The sequence below is a fragment of the Lonchura striata genome, chromosome Z (genome assembly GCF_046129695.1).
Source record: "Lonchura striata isolate bLonStr1 chromosome Z, bLonStr1.mat, whole genome shotgun sequence".
In the NCBI taxonomy this organism is placed as follows: Eukaryota; Metazoa; Chordata; class Aves; order Passeriformes; family Estrildidae; genus Lonchura; species Lonchura striata.
Window position 1 is genome coordinate 64,363,417 of NC_134642.1, and position 18,290 is coordinate 64,381,706.

Genomic DNA, 18,290 nt, shown 5'->3' on the forward strand with positions numbered 1-18,290 from the left:
TGATTATGACAATTCATTCTTTTCTACTTAAAAGAGAGCTCAGAACTTACCTAAATTAAAAAGACTATATTCTAAGCTAAACTATCCTCTACTATCTAAGCTATCTAGATTCTACAGTCCTTTGAATTCTCTGCCTGAATTTCCTTAAGTTTTAAAAGTTAATCTTTTCATGAAAAAAAAACCACAACAACGGTTTAAGTTGAACCTAGCTAAACTAAGAAAATTCCGGAACCATTACATTTCCTATCTACAGCACAGCCCCTTATTAAAAAGTCAGGGGATGGCTGAATCTCTGCCCAAACACAACACATCCCCTTGCCCCTGCTCGGAGCTGGCACGGCACAAGGGCCTCCTCAGGCGCAAGCGTCTCCTCTCCAGTCTTCCAGCACTTGCTTGGCTGAGGTGACCAGAGCAGCCAGGCTGGAGGCTGGCTCGCCTGAGGTCACAAACGGATGCTGCCCGGAAGAAAAACCAAAAAGAAGGGAACCCCCGTTACTTTCCATGAGCACATCCTCACGGGCCCAAGCAGGACTCCTTGGCTGCCCAAAAGACACACCAAGAGGACCGAGGGCAGCACATTCCCCGTGGGCCTTCCTCTCCTGGAAGCTGCCTCACCCACGCAGCCCACACTCCTCTTGATCCCTGGATGCAGGTGTCCTCAGCTGGCAGGGCTTTTTGCCCCTTTGCTTTTTCTCACCTGCAGGAGTTCCTGGGCAGACCAGCGCCTGTCCTCGTCTGCCTGCAGGCAGCAGCGCAGAAAGTCGCGCAGGAGAGCCGAGTGGTGCCTGGGGTTCTGCAGTTTCGGGGGCCCGTTCGTTTCTATCAGTTCAAAAACCTACAACACATGGATGGAAGAGGACACTCTAGCTGCTCCTTTCCTAGCCACAACAGCTCTCTCCACACAGAGCCCCTTTTCTAAGCTGCACCTTACCCTGACACGGGCCATCCTCTCGTAAGGAGCTTCCCCTTCCTCCATTTCCAGCCCCATGATCCCCAGGGACCAGATGTCCACTTTGGGGCCGTAGGCTTCTCCTCTCACCACTTCCGGGGCCATCCAGCTGGGAGTGCCCACTCTGGAGCTGCGCTTGCTGCGCTCAGGGCTGAGCTGAGCGCAGAGGCCAAAGTCAGCTGAGGAGAAAAACAAAGCCTGTCAAAGCCAGCCACCGCTGGCAAACCGGCCTAAAGGATGGCCCACTCCAAGCCTGCCAAGGCCATGCCCAGTCTAGCTGAAAAGGCAGCTGAGCTCGCCTTCCCCGTGGCTGGAGCCAGGGAAATAGGGCATTGGCCATTTCAGAAACACCCTCACGATTCACGCGCTGGCTGAGCAGCGCTTCTGGGGAAGTGGCAGTCACCAAAAAGCAGCCCCACGGCACACGCGGGGAAGGCTGCCCCTGAGCAGGGACGATACCCACCCAGCTTGACAGATCCGTCCATGCCCACGAGAACGTTGCCGCTTTTGATGTCCCTGTGGATGACTTGGCGGGAATGAAGGAAATGCAGTCCTTGCAGGCACTGAGAGAGAAAGGAGGGAAGGAAAGTTAACATTCGACATCTGATTTAATCCCAGAAGAAAGAAAAGGGCTCCAAGAGGTTGACAGCTTTCTCAGGGAATTGTGAAGGAGGGAGCACTAGCACGGCGCTGTCAAGAGCAAGAGCTTGCTGCTTCAACACTCTTAGAAGTGCTTTGGATATTTCAAAGCGAAGGCATCTGAGCTTGCACGAGTCCATCCTGCCATTGGTACCAAGCACGTGACCTTTGGCTGGCAAGCAGCATGGCAACGATTTCTTTGGAAGCCCTGTGGCAGCAGAGGAGGAAGCAGCACATTAGACCTGTTTCAGAATCCCTCGCCATCTGGGCTGCAATGCCATGCTTTGAAGCTGAGGACATCTCCTTCGCCCTCGGCTTGAAATTCTGCCACCCGCATGCGGGCTTAGAATGTCAAGGAATGTCGGTCAGACGGACAGGCTCCAGACAAACATTCAGAGGCAAAGCTGAGAGGAGCAAGCCAGGAAATGAAACAAGTGAGTGTGCACGAGCGCCAGAGGACGGACAGCATGGAAGAGTGCAAGAACAGAGCCTAAGGCGTGCGGGGACTCCAGCAGGCAGTTCCCTTCAGATTAATGCTCTTTCTTCTGCTCTGTGTCGTGAGAGCAGCGCCAAAAGAAAGCCGGGGCCAAGAAATCTCTGCTCTCCTTAACCACCAGCTGACAAGAACCATCCTGGGCAGGCCAGGGGAAGCACAAGCGGGACGCCTCACCTCCCGACAGACGGCGCCTATCTGTCCTTCCTCCAGGTACACTGCCCGGAGCACATCGAACAACGTGCCGCCGTCCATGAACTCCATCACCAGCCAGAGCTCTGCATCCACCAGGTAGCTGAAAGAAGGAAACCACGGCATGGAGAGAGAGGAATGGGCACGGCTCAGGCACCCGAGGGCCTGACCCAGGCTTTTGCAACTGCTCTCCAAGCTACACATGCCAGAAGAGATTACTGAAAGCCAGCTGCAAACTCCTCCCGTGCACATGCAGATGTCTAAAGCTACATAGACGTGAGAATACCCCAACCTGTCTAAGTAGCTGACAATATTGGGATTCCTGCTGTCCCTCATCACCAGGATTTCATTGACAGCCAGCTCCTCAGACATCTTCTCCTGAAGAGACATTATCTTGATGGCCACCTACAAAGACATTGGCCACCATTAACTTGAGAAGTCGCTCCCTGCACGAGACCTCATGGAACACGGAGCGAGCGCTCGTGCCATGACACAGCGAGCTGTGCCAAACTGCCCTGTTGCCAGACAGCAGAGCTTAGGGAGAAACTGCCGCGGGTATTGACACTTTACCTGTTGTCCTGTGCTGGTGTCGAGGGCTTTATAAACAGCTCCAAAGCCCCTAGAAAGAAAAGGGCAGCAGAAAAAGCCCTTTATAGCCCTGGCAGTGAAAGCAAGCCTAGGCAGGAGATCTCCCTAGGCTGCCTGGACTCCTTAGAAAACGCCTGCCTGCAGCGTCTCTTCAGCCGGCAGCACGGCAGCCCACCAGCCCTCTGCCATGCCGGACAGGGAACACGGAGCTCCCTCATGGAGACCAAGGACCCGTGCAAATCTCCAAGGCACACGCCCACTTGGTTCCATTCCAGTGCAAGGGGGGCTCGATCTCTGTGTGGCTTTGCGCACAGGTGTGCAAGTGGGCTTACATCTGGAGAAGACTAACTTGGAAAACACTGCCTTCAAGAACTGTCCTCAGACAGCTCTTGAGTGGCAAGGTGCCCTTGGAGGCCATACAGACACAGGGCCAGGAGATCTTCCAGGTCCTGCTCCTCACTGCTGCAAGCAAGGCGTCGCTTGCATCAAGTTGTCTTTGCTGATGCTTCCTGACTGCTCTGACTGAGCCGTCCTGAGAGGTGACAGGAGGCAAAGCCCGAGGCTGACCGTGTTTGGAACTGGCCTGACTTCACGCTGGATATTGCACAAGCTGAAGACCCGGCCCACGGTTTGTTCTATGGAGCAGACGTCACACTTACCCTCGTCCAAGTTCTTCAAATGCCCTGTATTTCTTCATTGGCTCGCCCAGACTCACAATGCTCCCTGAGAGAGACAAAAGCAGTGCCAGGAGCTCACTTTCAACCGGAGGCCTTGCTGCCCACACAATCCAAAATGCATGCCCACTGTCAGGAGCTTGAGAGCTCCCAGGGGCCAGTCACTCGCGACGTGCCACAAAAGGCAGCCCAGGCAGAGCCAAGCCAGGCCCAGGTGCCCCCAGAGGCAGCAGGAACACCCCGAGCGCTCCCTCGCTGCCTCAAAGCACAACAACAGCTTCTGCAGAGAGGCCTCAGCGCCTCTGAGACCAAGGAGGAACTTCTGGCGCAGCCTGCACCGAGACAGGCAGACAACGCACTGCTCTGGCAGACAAGAAACACGGCAGACGTACTCAGTGTCTTCAGGCCCTGCTCCTCTCTCATCTCGGGCTGCTGGGCTGGGCTGCTGGATGAAGTGCCGGCAGCTGGGGGACAGCTGGCCGCTGCAGGCGATGCCGGTCCAGCGGCACGTTGAATGGCAGAGCCTGTCTTGAGCTGGGACCAGAAAGGATTGCCCGTCAGAAGGGCGGCTGGCACAGACGCCCCGGAGAGCACACGGCAAAAGCAAGGCCTTCGGAAGATGCTGTCGGCCACCGCCAGGCCTCCTCAGCTGGGGGCTTTTGGACGTCCCCTTCCCAAAGGCAATGGGAAAACCACTAAGGCTACTTCGATCAGCCCCTCATGGCCACTTCCATGCTCCATCGTGCTGGCCTTTCTGCACGACGAGTGGAACTAGCCATTGATGGGCTTGCAAAGATCCGCACAGAGATCAGAGCAGGGCTCCAGGGCCTTGTTGCGGTTCTTCCTCCTCCTGTGTTTTCCTGGGCAATGAAATCACCCTGGAGCTGGCATGCAACTGTCTGAGCAGAAGCCCAGAGCGTGTCCCTTCTCTGATCCCTTTCACCGATTTCCCCTCTGTATTTCAGGCATTAGGGGGGCGGCCCTTCGGGGCTGCATTCCAGCCCTGCTGAGCCCCACCCGCCCTTTACAATGCAGAGCCCTCTAGGATTCTCCTCACCAAACCCTGCTCTGACCATGTGCAAGTGAAGCGCAGTCTACATCATGCCTGAACCTAAGTAGTCCATGGAGTGTGGCTTGTCCCTTCCAGGGGCCAGTGTTTCCCAAATATCCTGCAAGGCTGTCAGCTGAGTCTTTGGACTGCTCTGTCCGCTGGCCACAGGCGGCCCGCATCGCCAGGGGGCACAAGGGGCTCATTTCTACGCTGGGAATCATTGAATGCTGCCTCTTGTCTGATGGCAAGAGGCATTCTCGAGCCCTCTCAGCATCCCAGCAAAGTGATGCTCAAGTGTCAAAGTTCAGGACCCATTGGCCAGGGCTCCCTGGCTTGGCTGAAGCAGCACTAGGTCATGGCAGGCGCACAGCCCCCAGCATCTTCAGCCGCAAGCAACAAGGGCTGGGCTTGAAGGCCTGGCTTGAAGCTTGGCCCTGCACCCAAGGCAGTGCCAGCCTCAGATGCCACTTACTGGCTCTGCAAGTTCAGCCTGTGGAGGGACAGCAGCTGGAAGCTTGCTGCTGTTTTGCTCCTCTTCAGCCTCTCCCTCTGTAACAGTGCCAGCCAGACGAGGCGCTGACCCTGCGGCTGAGCCCTGCAGACAGACAGAAGTGAGAGAGACTGGGAACAGCCAACCCTTGCAGCAGCTGCTTTCTACTGCGCTGGGAAAGCACCCAGAATAAGGGCAAATCATAGACTTGGATACAAGTGGCATTCTGAGTCATGAAAGCCCTCGGAAGATGGCTGAATGAGGTGCTACTGCCTCTTGCTGTGCATTTGATCTTCCATGCTGGCTAGAAGCAGCAAGACACCTTGGAGCTGTCACATTTGCTTTTCACCTCTTGAAAGGCTCTTGATGGGAAAATAAGGAAGGAGCCAGTGCTCCCTTTGCTACTGCTGCTGCCACCAGGCAGCTGGCCTTTCCTTCAGCCTCCCACGCTGGCACTCTACACTCTACTGCAACAGGCCAAGCTCACAGCTTGCTGCACAGTTCTAACACGCCAGCAACGTCAGGGGTTCCTTTGCCACTCACCAAAGCACAGGCTTTTCTCCATCCACGTGTGAGGTGACCTGCAGGGAGCAAGGGAAAAGGAACCAGAGGCCCTTAGAAAAGTGCCTTTTGCTGGGGGCTCCCACAGCACAAGTCATTCCCAACGGAGAGCATTTCCCTTTCCCAACATGCCTCCAGGAGCAAGAGCCCTTTCCCACAGCAAGCGAGAGAACAAACAAGGACACTAGAGTAGGCGCTGTCTACGTTTGGGCCTCTTTTGCCAGGAAAGAAACAGAAACACAGCCAAGGAAATGCAACAGCTCAAGCAGTTTTTCCTCTTCTCTTCCCAGTATTTTATAGATCCTTTTTTTAATTGCATGCACAAGCCATTCCCATCAATTGCTGGAAGACAATACAACAGCAAAGCTTCCACAAAGGGCCCCTTTGCTGTGGCAGCTCTCCGCTGCAGCGGCCCCAGAACAGCTCCTGCCTTCAGCAGCAAACCCTAACTGGACTGGAGTTTGTGCTGCATCGCCAGGAGAATGGCTACCTTGGCGCAGCCTAGAAAGAGTCAAGGCACACAGCCAAGGCCTCTAAATGGCAGCATTTGGAGCAAAAGGGGCTTTCCTTCACTCCTGGAGAGAGCCACAGGGTTTTGAGAAGTACTTCTGAGCATCTCCCCTCAGAGTCTACAATTTCCAGGTTGTCTTGGTTGAAGCAGCAAGCTGAGGAAATGACACACTCCACTGCCACGCGCTGTCCCGGGGAGGGAAGGCAAGCGCTGCAGGCTGCAAATTACATTGCAAACGCTCTGCACCTACCACCCAGTACAGATACCCCCTTCTTAGCTGATGCTGCTGGCAGGAGATTTACCAAACTGGTGGCATCCTAACGGCAGTTTTGTTCCCTGATCAACTCGGTCACTACCGCGGCGAATGGAGCAGAGCGAAGCAAAAGCCAGGGGACGCCAGCCCCAGGATAAACCTTTACTTACGAGTCAGGTGGGTCAGGTAATATCCAGAATAAGCAACGGTAAAGATGGTGCAAACCGCGGCACAGACCTGCCCGAACATTTTGGCCGTGCTCTGCTGCTTCGCACACTGAATGCCACCCAAGGGGTAAAGCAAGACTCCTCTCGGGGTGCAGGCCGTCTGCTGAGAACTCCTTGGTCGCAAGGATCCTCCTGCAGGGAGCGAGCGGAAAAGCTGCTCTGGACAACCAGGCCTCGGGCTCACGGGGACATCGCTGTGCTGTGACGCAGCACTGTGACGTGGCACCGCTGCCTTGACCTCACAATAGCAGCTGCTCTGGGTTTGTTGTGCCCAGCAACCAAACCTTCTGTACAGATGACGCAAAAGAAAAGCCTGGGAAGTTCTGCTCAGTCGTGAAGCAGCAGAACATGTCCTTCCAGTCCATAAGCCAGAGCTCAAGGCGTCCCAGGGCAACTCAGAAGACACGGCGGCCCAGCCTGCACGCGAGAACAGAAAGCAAGTGTGCTTCTTCTCCCTGGCATCTTAGTTGGTTCTGAAAAGCCAGCTTCTTCCATGACATGTAGGGGGATAAAGAAGCAAAGAAAATAAATTTCCAGGAGTATTGCAGCGTGCAGATGCTTCTTGAGCACACCGGTGCATGCTGATTTTTTCTCCCACTCTGTTTGCGGCACGGCCTCCCTTTTGTGGCAGGGAGATGCTGGCTTAGCTCTTGACACAAAGCTCCTCTTGTCCTGCTTGCTCTTTCTCTGGCCACTGAAAGCCTCAGAACAACCACAGGAGCTCTGCAGTGGTTCCTGGGCTGCCACAGTTGTGTTGTGTTGGAGCTCTGGCAGCACCTGCAGCCCACTGCTCTGCAACGCCCTGCAGATGTCGAGCCCAAGGAAGGGCCCTTTGGAACAGGCCAAAGCCGCAGTCTCACAGATGTTTGCCCAGGCTCCATGCTCCCTGTAAGATTCCTGGCGGACACTTGCACAGCCACATGCCAATGAAAATGAGTTGTAGTCATTCCCCTCTCTGTTAAAATCTTCAGCTAGACCCAGGAGCCAGCTTGAAAGCAGAAAGGAATTACTGCGTGAGAGGGCGGAAAAGTGCACGCAACTCCTCTGGAAATCAACTCGGTTCACCTGTAGAACAAGGATGCCAGACTTGCTTTCCTGGTGACTCCGCACCCGCAAGTCCTCTGCTGGTGGACAGCACAGTCCAGTCTTTCAAGGAGCTTTACCCTGGGCTCCTCACACTTCAGAAGCTGAGGGTGGCATTTCAAAATCAATGCAATTGATGCAAGGCCCAGCACTATCTTCAAATTCTCTTGCTGAAACACTGCAGTAGTTACCCAGAAGGATTGCCTCCATTGGAAAGCATCTCATTTTCCCCATTTCCAAGTCCGCTCACATCAACCAGCAAATTGTAGGGCTTTGGAGAAGGAGGAATGACACAGTAGCATGGAAAGCCCAGTGTAGGCCCTCAGGCCCCCTTGAGCAGGGCGCTTTGGTGCCCCAGAGGTTCAAGAGAGGGAAGCGTAAGGAAGACGTGCCCTTTCGACCCTCCTTTACTCCTCAGCACCAAGTGACCGCCAGGAAACGGGGGACAGCCAGGCCAGGTCCCTCATCCTGACCCAGCGTGAGGGGCAGCTGGCACGGAGGGACACAAGGGCACGGTGGGGAACATCTCAGCCAGGCAGGTGGGGCGGTGTGGGGCAGCTGTCGGGGAAGGTGTGTGGGGCAGGCCAGGGCCACTCTGGCAAGGGGGAGAGCCTTGGGCCGCTCGGAAGCAGCGCAAAGCCGTGAACGGGAGAGCCCGTCCGCAGCGCACAGCTTGGAAGGCACTGACCAGCTTAGGCACAGCGTGACACGCAAGGGAACACTCCAGGGCTCTGGGGGGTTTAGAGGTTTTATTGCCAGTCATGCTGAAAGCAAGAGCTGGAACAGAGCATCTCCTGGTTACTTCACCATCTTCATCTTCCTCAATCTGTCCTCCAGGTGGCCTCCTCCAGGTGGCCAGTTCAGGCAGACAACTCGTGGGATATGCCTGCTCCAGATCTGCTGAATCCCACATTCTTCTTGGATAGCTCAATTCTTCTGATGACAATTCATTCATTTCTCCTTAAGGGATAATTCTGAGCTTCCCTACATCAACACTACTCTACTCTTTTCTAAACAATGCTTCATGAATGAAGCCTTCTATGGTCTCTAGTCCTAACTAAAGACAGCTAAGCTCAGAAAACCTCAAAACATTACATTTCCTATCTACAGCAGAGCTCCTCGTAAAACTCAGGGGATGGCTGAAGCTCTGCCTATGCACGATCCATCCCCGTTTCCCTCCCCTGAGCTGGAAGGGCACGAGGGCCTCCTCAGGCGCAGGCGTCTGCACGCCAGTTTTCCTGCACTTGCTTTCCCCACTTGCGGTAAGCAAAGCTGCTTACCTCAGCGTGATCTCTGGGCCTCTGCAAGGGACTGTCCAGCTTAGCTAGAGTATGGCAAGGAAGGGAGTCTTCCAACGCTCGGCCTATGTCAGAGTTTTATTGCCACTCTGGCTGAAACAAAGTGTCCCCTCACTACTTCTGCATCTTTATCATTCTGCCCGGCAGCTGGCCTGATCAGGCTGACAGCTTGTAGCGCCTGCACAGTGCACTTCTGCTGCATCACAGCTTTTCCTCTCACAGCTTAATTCTGATTATGACAATTCATTCTTTTCTACTTAAAAGAGAGCTCAGAACTTACCTAAATTAAAAAGACTATATTCTAAGCTAAACTATCCTCTACTATCTAAGCTATCTAGATTCTACAGTCCTTTGAATTCTCTGCCTGAATTTCCTTAAGTTTTAAAAGTTAATCTTTTCATGAAAAAAAAACCACAACAACGGTTTAAGTTGAACCTAGCTAAACTAAGAAAATTCCGGAACCATTACATTTCCTATCTACAGCACAGCCCCTTATTAAAAAGTCAGGGGATGGCTGAATCTCTGCCCAAACACAACACATCCCCTTGCCCCTGCTCGGAGCTGGCACGGCACAAGGGCCTCCTCAGGCGCAAGCGTCTCCTCTCCAGTCTTCCAGCACTTGCTTGGCTGAGGTGACCAGAGCAGCCAGGCTGGAGGCTGGCTCGCCTGAGGTCACAAACGGATGCTGCCCGGAAGAAAAACCAAAAAGAAGGGAACCCCCGTTACTTTCCATGAGCACATCCTCACGGGCCCAAGCAGGACTCCTTGGCTGCCCAAAAGACACACCAAGAGGACCGAGGGCAGCACATTCCCCGTGGGCCTTCCTCTCCTGGAAGCTGCCTCACCCACGCAGCCCACACTCCTCTTGATCCCTGGATGCAGGTGTCCTCAGCTGGCAGGGCTTTTTGCCCCTTTGCTTTTTCTCACCTGCAGGAGTTCCTGGGCAGACCAGCGCCTGTCCTCGTCTGCCTGCAGGCAGCAGCGCAGAAAGTCGCGCAGGAGAGCCGAGTGGTGCCTGGGGTTCTGCAGTTTCGGGGGCCCGTTCGTTTCTATCAGTTCAAAAACCTACAACACATGGATGGAAGAGGACACTCTAGCTGCTCCTTTCCTAGCCACAACAGCTCTCTCCACACAGAGCCCCTTTTCTAAGCTGCACCTTACCCTGACACGGGCCATCCTCTCGTAAGGAGCTTCCCCTTCCACCATTTCCAGCCCCATGATCCCCAGGGACCAGATGTCCACTTTGGGGCCGTAGGCTTCTCCTCTCACCACTTCCGGGGCCATCCAGCTGGGAGTGCCCACTCTGGAGCTGCGCTTGCTGCGCTCAGGGCTGAGCTGAGCGCAGAGGCCAAAGTCAGCTGAGGAGAAAAACAAAGCCTGTCAAAGCCAGCCACCGCTGGCAAACCGGCCTAAAGGATGGCCCACTCCAAGCCTGCCAAGGCCATGCCCAGTCTAGCTGAAAAGGCAGCTGAGCTCGCCTTCCCCGTGGCTGGAGCCAGGGAAATAGGGCATTGGCCATTTCAGAAACACCCTCACGATTCACGCGCTGGCTGAGCAGCGCTTCTGGGGAAGTGGCAGTCACCAAAAAGCAGCCCCACGGCACACGCGGGGAAGGCTGCCCCTGAGCAGGGACGATACCCACCCAGCTTGACAGATCCGTCCATGCCCATGAGAACGTTGCCGCTTTTGATGTCCCTGTGGATGACTTGGCGGGAATGAAGGAAATGCAGTCCTTGCAGGCACTGAGAGAGAAAGGAGGGAAGGAAAGTTAACATTCGACATCTGATTTAATCCCAGAAGAAAGAAAAGGGCTCCAAGAGGTTGACAGCTTTCTCAGGGAATTGTGAAGGAGGGAGCACTAGCACGGCGCTGTCAAGAGCAAGAGCTTGCTGCTTCAACACTCTTAGAAGTGCTTTGGATATTTCAAAGCGAAGGCATCTGAGCTTGCACGAGTCCATCCTGCCATTGGTACCAAGCACGTGACCTTTGGCTGGCAAGCAGCATGGCAACGATTTCTTTGGAAGCCCTGTGGCAGCAGAGGAGGAAGCAGCACATTAGACCTGTTTCAGAATCCCTCGCCATCTGGGCTGCAATGCCATGCTTTGAAGCTGAGGACATCTCCTTCGCCCTCGGCTTGAAATTCTGCCACCCGCATGCGGGCTTAGAATGTCAAGGAATGTCGGTCAGACGGACAGGCTCCAGACAAACATTCAGAGGCAAAGCTGAGAGGAGCAAGCCAGGAAATGAAACAAGTGAGTGTGCACGAGCGCCAGAGGACGGACAGCATGGAAGAGTGCAAGAACAGAGCCTAAGGCGTGCGGGGACTCCAGCAGGCAGTTCCCTTCAGATTAATGCTCTTTCTTCTGCTCTGTGTCGTGAGAGCAGCGCCAAAAGAAAGCCGGGGCCAAGAAATCTCTGCTCTCCTTAACCACCAGCTGACAAGAACCATCCTGGGCAGGCCAGGGGAAGCACAAGCGGGACGCCTCACCTCCCGACAGACGGCGCCTATCTGTCCTTCCTCCAGGTACACTGCCCGGAGCACATCGAACAACGTGCCGCCGTCCATGAACTCCATCACCAGCCAGAGCTCCGCATCCACCAGGTAGCTGAAAGAAGGAAACCACGGCATGGAGAGAGAGGAATGGGCACGGCTCAGGCACCCGAGGGCCTGACCCAGGCTTTTGCAACTGCTCTCCAAGCTACACATGCCAGAAGAGATTACTGAAAGCCAGCTGCAAACTCCTCCCGTGCACATGCAGATGTCTAAAGCTACATAGACGTGAGAATACCCCAACCTGTCTAAGTAGCTGACAATATTGGGATTCCTGCTGTCCCTCATCACCAGGATTTCATTGACAGCCAGCTCCTCAGACATCTTCTCCTGAAGAGACATTATCTTGATGGCCACCTACAAAGACATTGGCCACCATTAACTTGAGAAGTCGCTCCCTGCACGAGACCTCATGGAACACGGAGCGAGCGCTCGTGCCATGACACAGCGAGCTGTGCCAAACTGCCCTGTTGCCAGACAGCAGAGCTTAGGGAGAAACTGCCGCGGGTATTGACACTTTACCTGTTGTCCTGTGCTGGTGTCGAGGGCTTTATAAACAGCTCCAAAGCCCCTAGAAAGAAAAGGGCAGCAGAAAAAGCCCTTTATAGCCCTGGCAGTGAAAGCAAGCCTAGGCAGGAGATCTCCCTAGGCTGCCTGGACTCCTTAGAAAACGCCTGCCTGCAGCGTCTCTTCAGCCGGCAGCACGGCAGCCCACCAGCCCTCTGCCATGCCGGACAGGGAACACGGAGCTCCCTCATGGAGACCAAGGACCCGTGCAAATCTCCAAGGCACACGCCCACTTGGTTCCATTCCAGTGCAAGGGGGGCTCGATCTCTGTGTGGCTTTGCGCACAGGTGTGCAAGTGGGCTTACATCTGGAGAAGACTAACTTGGAAAACACTGCCTTCAAGAACTGTCCTCAGACAGCTCTTGAGTGGCAAGGTGCCCTTGGAGGCCATACAGACACAGGGCCAGGAGATCTTCCAGGTCCTGCTCCTCACTGCTGCAAGCAAGGCGTCGCTTGCATCAAGTTGTCTTTGCTGATGCTTCCTGACTGCTCTGACTGAGCCGTCCTGAGAGGTGACAGGAGGCAAAGCCCGAGGCTGACCGTGTTTGGAACTGGCCTGACTTCACGCTGGATATTGCACAAGCTGAAGACCCGGCCCACGGTTTGTTCTATGGAGCAGACGTCACACTTACCCTCGTCCAAGTTCTTCAAATGCCCTGTATTTCTTCATTGGCTCGCCCAGACTCACAATGCTCCCTGAGAGAGACAAAAGCAGTGCCAGGAGCTCACTTTCAACCGGAGGCCTTGCTGCCCACACAATCCAAAATGCATGCCCACTGTCAGGAGCTTGAGAGCTCCCAGGGGCCAGTCACTCGCGACGTGCCACAAAAGGCAGCCCAGGCAGAGCCAAGCCAGGCCCAGGTGCCCCCAGAGGCAGCAGGAACACCCCGAGCGCTCCCTCGCTGCCTCAAAGCACAACAACAGCTTCTGCAGAGAGGCCTCAGCGCCTCTGAGACCGAGGAGGAACTTCTGGCGCAGCCTGCACCGAGACAGGCAGACAACGCACTGCTCTGGCAGACAAGAAACACGGCAGACGTACTCAGTGTCTTCAGGCCCTGCTCCTCTCTCATCTCGGGCTGCTGGGCTGGGCTGCTGGATGAAGTGCCGGCAGCTGGGGGACAGCTGGCCGCTGCAGGCGATGCCGGTCCAGCGGCACGTTGAATGGCAGAGCCTGTCTTGAGCTGGGACCAGAAAGGATTGCCCGTCAGAAGGGCGGCTGGCACAGACGCCCCGGAGAGCACACGGCAAAAGCAAGGCCTTCGGAAGATGCTGTCGGCCACCGCCAGGCCTCCTCAGCTGGGGGCTTTTGGACGTCCCCTTCCCAAAGGCAATGGGAAAACCACTAAGGCTACTTCGATCAGCCCCTCATGGCCACTTCCATGCTCCATCGTGCTGGCCTTTCTGCACGACGAGTGGAACTAGCCATTGATGGGCTTGCAAAGATCCGCACAGAGATCAGAGCAGGGCTCCAGGGCCTTGTTGCGGTTCTTCCTCCTCCTGTGTTTTCCTGGGCAATGAAATCACCCTGGAGCTGGCATGCAACTGTCTGAGCAGAAGCCCAGAGCGTGTCCCTTCTCTGATCCCTTTCACCGATTTCCCCTCTGTATTTCAGGCATTAGGGGGGCGGCCCTTCGGGGCTGCATTCCAGCCCTGCTGAGCCCCACCCGCCCTTTACAATGCAGAGCCCTCTAGGATTCTCCTCACCAAACCCTGCTCTGACCATGTGCAAGTGAAGCGCAGTCTACATCATGCCTGAACCTAAGTAGTCCATGGAGTGTGGCTTGTCCCTTCCAGGGGCCAGTGTTTCCCAAATATCCTGCAAGGCTGTCAGCTGAGTCTTTGGACTGCTCTGTCCGCTGGCCACAGGCGGCCCGCATCGCCAGGGGGCACAAGGGGCTCATTTCTACGCTGGGAATCATTGAATGCTGCCTCTTGTCTGATGGCAAGAGGCATTCTCGAGCCCTCTCAGCATCCCAGCAAAGTGATGCTCAAGTGTCAAAGTTCAGGACCCATTGGCCAGGGCTCCCTGGCTTGGCTGAAGCAGCACTAGGTCATGGCAGGCGCACAGCCCCCAGCATCTTCAGCCGCAAGCAACAAGGGCTGGGCTTGAAGGCCTGGCTTGAAGCTTGGCCCTGCACCCAAGGCAGTGCCAGCCTCAGATGCCACTTACTGGCTCTGCAAGTTCAGCCTGTGGAGGGACAGCAGCTGGAAGCTTGCTGCTGTTTTGCTCCTCTTCAGCCTCTCCCTCTGTAACAGTGCCAGCCAGACGAGGCGCTGACCCTGCGGCTGAGCCCTGCAGACAGACAGAAGTGAGAGAGACTGGGAACAGCCAACCCTTGCAGCAGCTGCTTTCTACTGCGCTGGGAAAGCACCCAGAATAAGGGCAAATCATAGACTTGGATACAAGTGGCATTCTGAGTCATGAAAGCCCTCGGAAGATGGCTGAATGAGGTGCTACTGCCTCTTGCTGTGCATTTGATCTTCCATGCTGGCTAGAAGCAGCAAGACACCTTGGAGCTGTCACATTTGCTTTTCACCTCTTGAAAGGCTCTTGATGGGAAAATAAGGAAGGAGCCAGTGCTCCCTTTGCTACTGCTGCTGCCACCAGGCAGCTGGCCTTTCCTTCAGCCTCCCACGCTGGCACTCTACACTCTACTGCAACAGGCCAAGCTCACAGCTTGCTGCACAGTTCTAACACGCCAGCAACGTCAGGGGTTCCTTTGCCACTCACCAAAGCACAGGCTTTTCTCCATCCACGTGTGAGGTGACCTGCAGGGAGCAAGGGAAAAGGAACCAGAGGCCCTTAGAAAAGTGCCTTTTGCTGGGGGCTCCCACAGCACAAGTCATTCCCAACGGAGAGCATTTCCCTTTCCCAACATGCCTCCAGGAGCAAGAGCCCTTTCCCACAGCAAGCGAGAGAACAAACAAGGACACTAGAGTAGGCGCTGTCTACGTTTGGGCCTCTTTTGCCAGGAAAGAAACAGAAACACAGCCAAGGAAATGCAACAGCTCAAGCAGTTTTTCCTCTTCTCTTCCCAGTATTTTATAGATCCTTTTTTTAATTGCATGCACAAGCCATTCCCATCAATTGCTGGAAGACAATACAACAGCAAAGCTTCCACAAAGGGCCCCTTTGCTGTGGCAGCTCTCCGCTGCAGCGGCCCCAGAACAGCTCCTGCCTTCAGCAGCAAACCCTAACTGGACTGGAGTTTGTGCTGCATCGCCAGGAGAATGGCTACCTTGGCGCAGCCTAGAAAGAGTCAAGGCACACAGCCAAGGCCTCTAAATGGCAGCATTTGGAGCAAAAGGGGCTTTCCTTCACTCCTGGAGAGAGCCACAGGGTTTTGAGAAGTACTTCTGAGCATCTCCCCTCAGAGTCTACAATTTCCAGGTTGTCTTGGTTGAAGCAGCAAGCTGAGGAAATGACACACTCCACTGCCACGCGCTGTCCCGGGGAGGGAAGGCAAGCGCTGCAGGCTGCAAATTACATTGCAAACGCTCTGCACCTACCACCCAGTACAGATACCCCCTTCTTAGCTGATGCTGCTGGCAGGAGATTTACCAAACTGGTGGCATCCTAACGGCAGTTTTGTTCCCTGATCAACTCGGTCACTACCGCGGCGAATGGAGCAGAGCGAAGCAAAAGCCAGGGGACGCCAGCCCCAGGATAAACCTTTACTTACGAGTCAGGTGGGTCAGGTAATATCCAGAATAAGCAACGGTAAAGATGGTGCAAACCGCGGCACAGACCTGCCCGAACATTTTGGCCGTGCTCTGCTGCTTCGCACACTGAATGCCACCCAAGGGGTAAAGCAAGACTCCTCTCGGGGTGCAGGCCGTCTGCTGAGAACTCCTTGGTCGCAAGGATCCTCCTGCAGGGAGCGAGCGGAAAAGCTGCTCTGGACAACCAGGCCTCGGGCTCACGGGGACATCGCTGTGCTGTGACGCAGCACTGTGACGTGGCACCGCTGCCTTGACCTCACAATAGCAGCTGCTCTGGGTTTGTTGTGCCCAGCAACCAAACCTTCTGTACAGATGACGCAAAAGAAAAGCCTGGGAAGTTCTGCTCAGTCGTGAAGCAGCAGAACATGTCCTTCCAGTCCATAAGCCAGAGCTCAAGGCGTCCCAGGGCAACTCAGAAGACACGGCGGCCCAGCCTGCACGCGAGAACAGAAAGCAAGTGTGCTTCTTCTCCCTGGCATCTTAGTTGGTTCTGAAAAGCCAGCTTCTTCCATGACATGTAGGGGGATAAAGAAGCAAAGAAAATAAATTTCCAGGAGTATTGCAGCGTGCAGATGCTTCTTGAGCACACCGGTGCATGCTGATTTTTTCTCCCACTCTGTTTGCGGCACGGCCTCCCTTTTGTGGCAGGGAGATGCTGGCTTAGCTCTTGACACAAAGCTCCTCTTGTCCTGCTTGCTCTTTCTCTGGCCACTGAAAGCCTCAGAACAACCACAGGAGCTCTGCAGTGGTTCCTGGGCTGCCACAGTTGTGTTGTGTTGGAGCTCTGGCAGCAGCCTGCAGCCCACTGCTCTGCAACGCCCTGCAGATGTCGAGCCCAAGGAAGGGCCCTTTGGAACAGGCCAAAGCCGCAGTCTCACAGATGTTTGCCCAGGCTCCATGCTCCCTGTAAGATTCCTGGCGGACACTTGCACAGCCACATGCCAATGAAAATGAGTTGTAGTCATTCCCCTCTCTGTTAAAATCTTCAGCTAGACCCAGGAGCCAGCTTGAAAGCAGAAAGGAATTACTGCGTGAGAGGGCGGAAAAGTGCACGCAACTCCTCTGGAAATCAACTCGGTTCACCTGTAGAACAAGGATGCCAGACTTGCTTTCCTGGTGACTCCGCACCCGCAAGTCCTCTGCTGGTGGACAGCACAGTCCAGTCTTTCAAGGAGCTTTACCCTGGGCTCCTCACACTTCAGAAGCTGAGGGTGGCATTTCAAAATCAATGCAATTGATGCAAGGCCCAGCACTATCTTCAAATTCTCTTGCTGAAACACTGCAGTAGTTACCCAGAAGGATTGCCTCCATTGGAAAGCATCTCATTTTCCCCATTTCCAAGTCCGCTCACATCAACCAGCAAATTGTAGGGCTTTGGAGAAGGAGGAATGACACGGTAGCATGGAAAGCCCAGTGTAGGCCCTCAGGCCCCCTTGAGCAGGGCGCTTTGGTGCCCCAGAGGTTCAAGAGAGGGAAGCGTAAGGAAGACGTGCCTTTTCGACCCTCCTTTACTCCTCAGCACCAAGTGACCGCCAGGAAACGGGGGACAGCCAGGCCACGTCCCTCATCCTGACCCAGCGTGAGGGGCAGCTGGCACGGAGGGACACAAGGGCACGGTGGGGAACATCTCAGCCAGGCAGGTGGGGCAGTGTGGGGCAGCTGTCGGGGAAGGTGTGTGGGGCAGGCCAGGGCCACTCTGGCAAGGGGGAGAGCCATGGGCCGCTCGGAAGCAGCGCAAAGCCGTGAACGGGAGAGCCCGTCCGCAGCGCACAGCTTGGAAGGCACTGACCAGCTTAGGCACAGCGTGACACGCAAGGGAACACTCCAGGGCTCTGGGGGGTTTAGAGGTTTTATTGCCAGTCATGCTGAAAGCAAGAGCTGGAACAGAGCATCTCCTGGTTACTTCACCATCTTCATCTTCCTCAATCTGTCCTCCAGGTGGCCTCCTCCAGGTGGCCAGTTCAGGCAGACAACTCGTGGGACATGCCTGCTCCAGATCTGCTGAATCCCACATTCTTCTTGGATAGCTCAATTCTTCTGATGACAATTCATTCATTTCTCCTTAAGGGATAATTCTGAGCTTCCCTACATCAACACTACTCTACTCTTTTCTAAACAATGCTTCATGAATGAAGCCTTCTATGGTCTCTAGTCCTAACTAAAGACAGCTAAGCTCAGAAAACCTCAAAACATTACATTTCCTATCTACAGCAGAGCTCCTCGTAAAACTCAGGGGATGGCTGAAGCTCTGCCTATGCACGATCCATCCCCGTTTCCCTCCCCTGAGCTGGCAGGGCACGAGGGCCTCCTCAGGCGCAGGCGTCTGCACGCCAGTTTTCCTGCACTTGCTTTCCCCACTTGCGGTAAGCAAAGCTGCTTACCTCAGCGTGATCTCTGGGCCTCTGCAAGGGACTGTCCAGCTTAGCTAGAGCATGGCAAG

At 55.0% G+C, this 18,290-nt stretch overlaps 2 protein-coding genes across 2 annotated transcripts; both read right to left on the reverse strand.

The window, feature by feature from the left end:
* Positions 1-353: 353 nt before the first annotated feature.
* On the reverse strand, positions 354-8,666 carry LOC144248330 (serine/threonine-protein kinase PAK 3-like). The gene is made up of 14 exons (XM_077790413.1): positions 8,519-8,666; positions 7,639-7,752; positions 6,572-6,760; positions 5,168-5,181; positions 5,059-5,076; positions 3,928-4,069; positions 3,521-3,584; positions 2,844-2,892; positions 2,566-2,678; positions 2,259-2,376; positions 1,413-1,512; positions 932-1,128; positions 698-835; positions 354-455 (listed from the first exon to the last, which is right to left on the reverse strand). Exons 1-14 carry the CDS (start codon positions 8,664-8,666, stop codon positions 354-356), a joined length of 1,506 nt encoding a protein of 501 aa, XP_077646539.1.
* A 926-nt stretch (positions 8,667-9,592) lies between these two features.
* Positions 9,593-17,906, reverse strand: LOC144248331 (serine/threonine-protein kinase PAK 3-like). Its single transcript, XM_077790414.1, has 14 exons — positions 17,759-17,906; positions 16,879-16,992; positions 15,811-15,999; positions 14,407-14,420; positions 14,298-14,315; positions 13,167-13,308; positions 12,760-12,823; positions 12,083-12,131; positions 11,805-11,917; positions 11,498-11,615; positions 10,652-10,751; positions 10,171-10,367; positions 9,937-10,074; positions 9,593-9,694 (listed from the first exon to the last, which is right to left on the reverse strand). The coding sequence occupies exons 1-14, from the start codon at positions 17,904-17,906 to the stop codon at positions 9,593-9,595; spliced, it is 1,506 nt and encodes a 501-aa protein (XP_077646540.1).
* Positions 17,907-18,290: the final 384 nt, after the last annotated feature.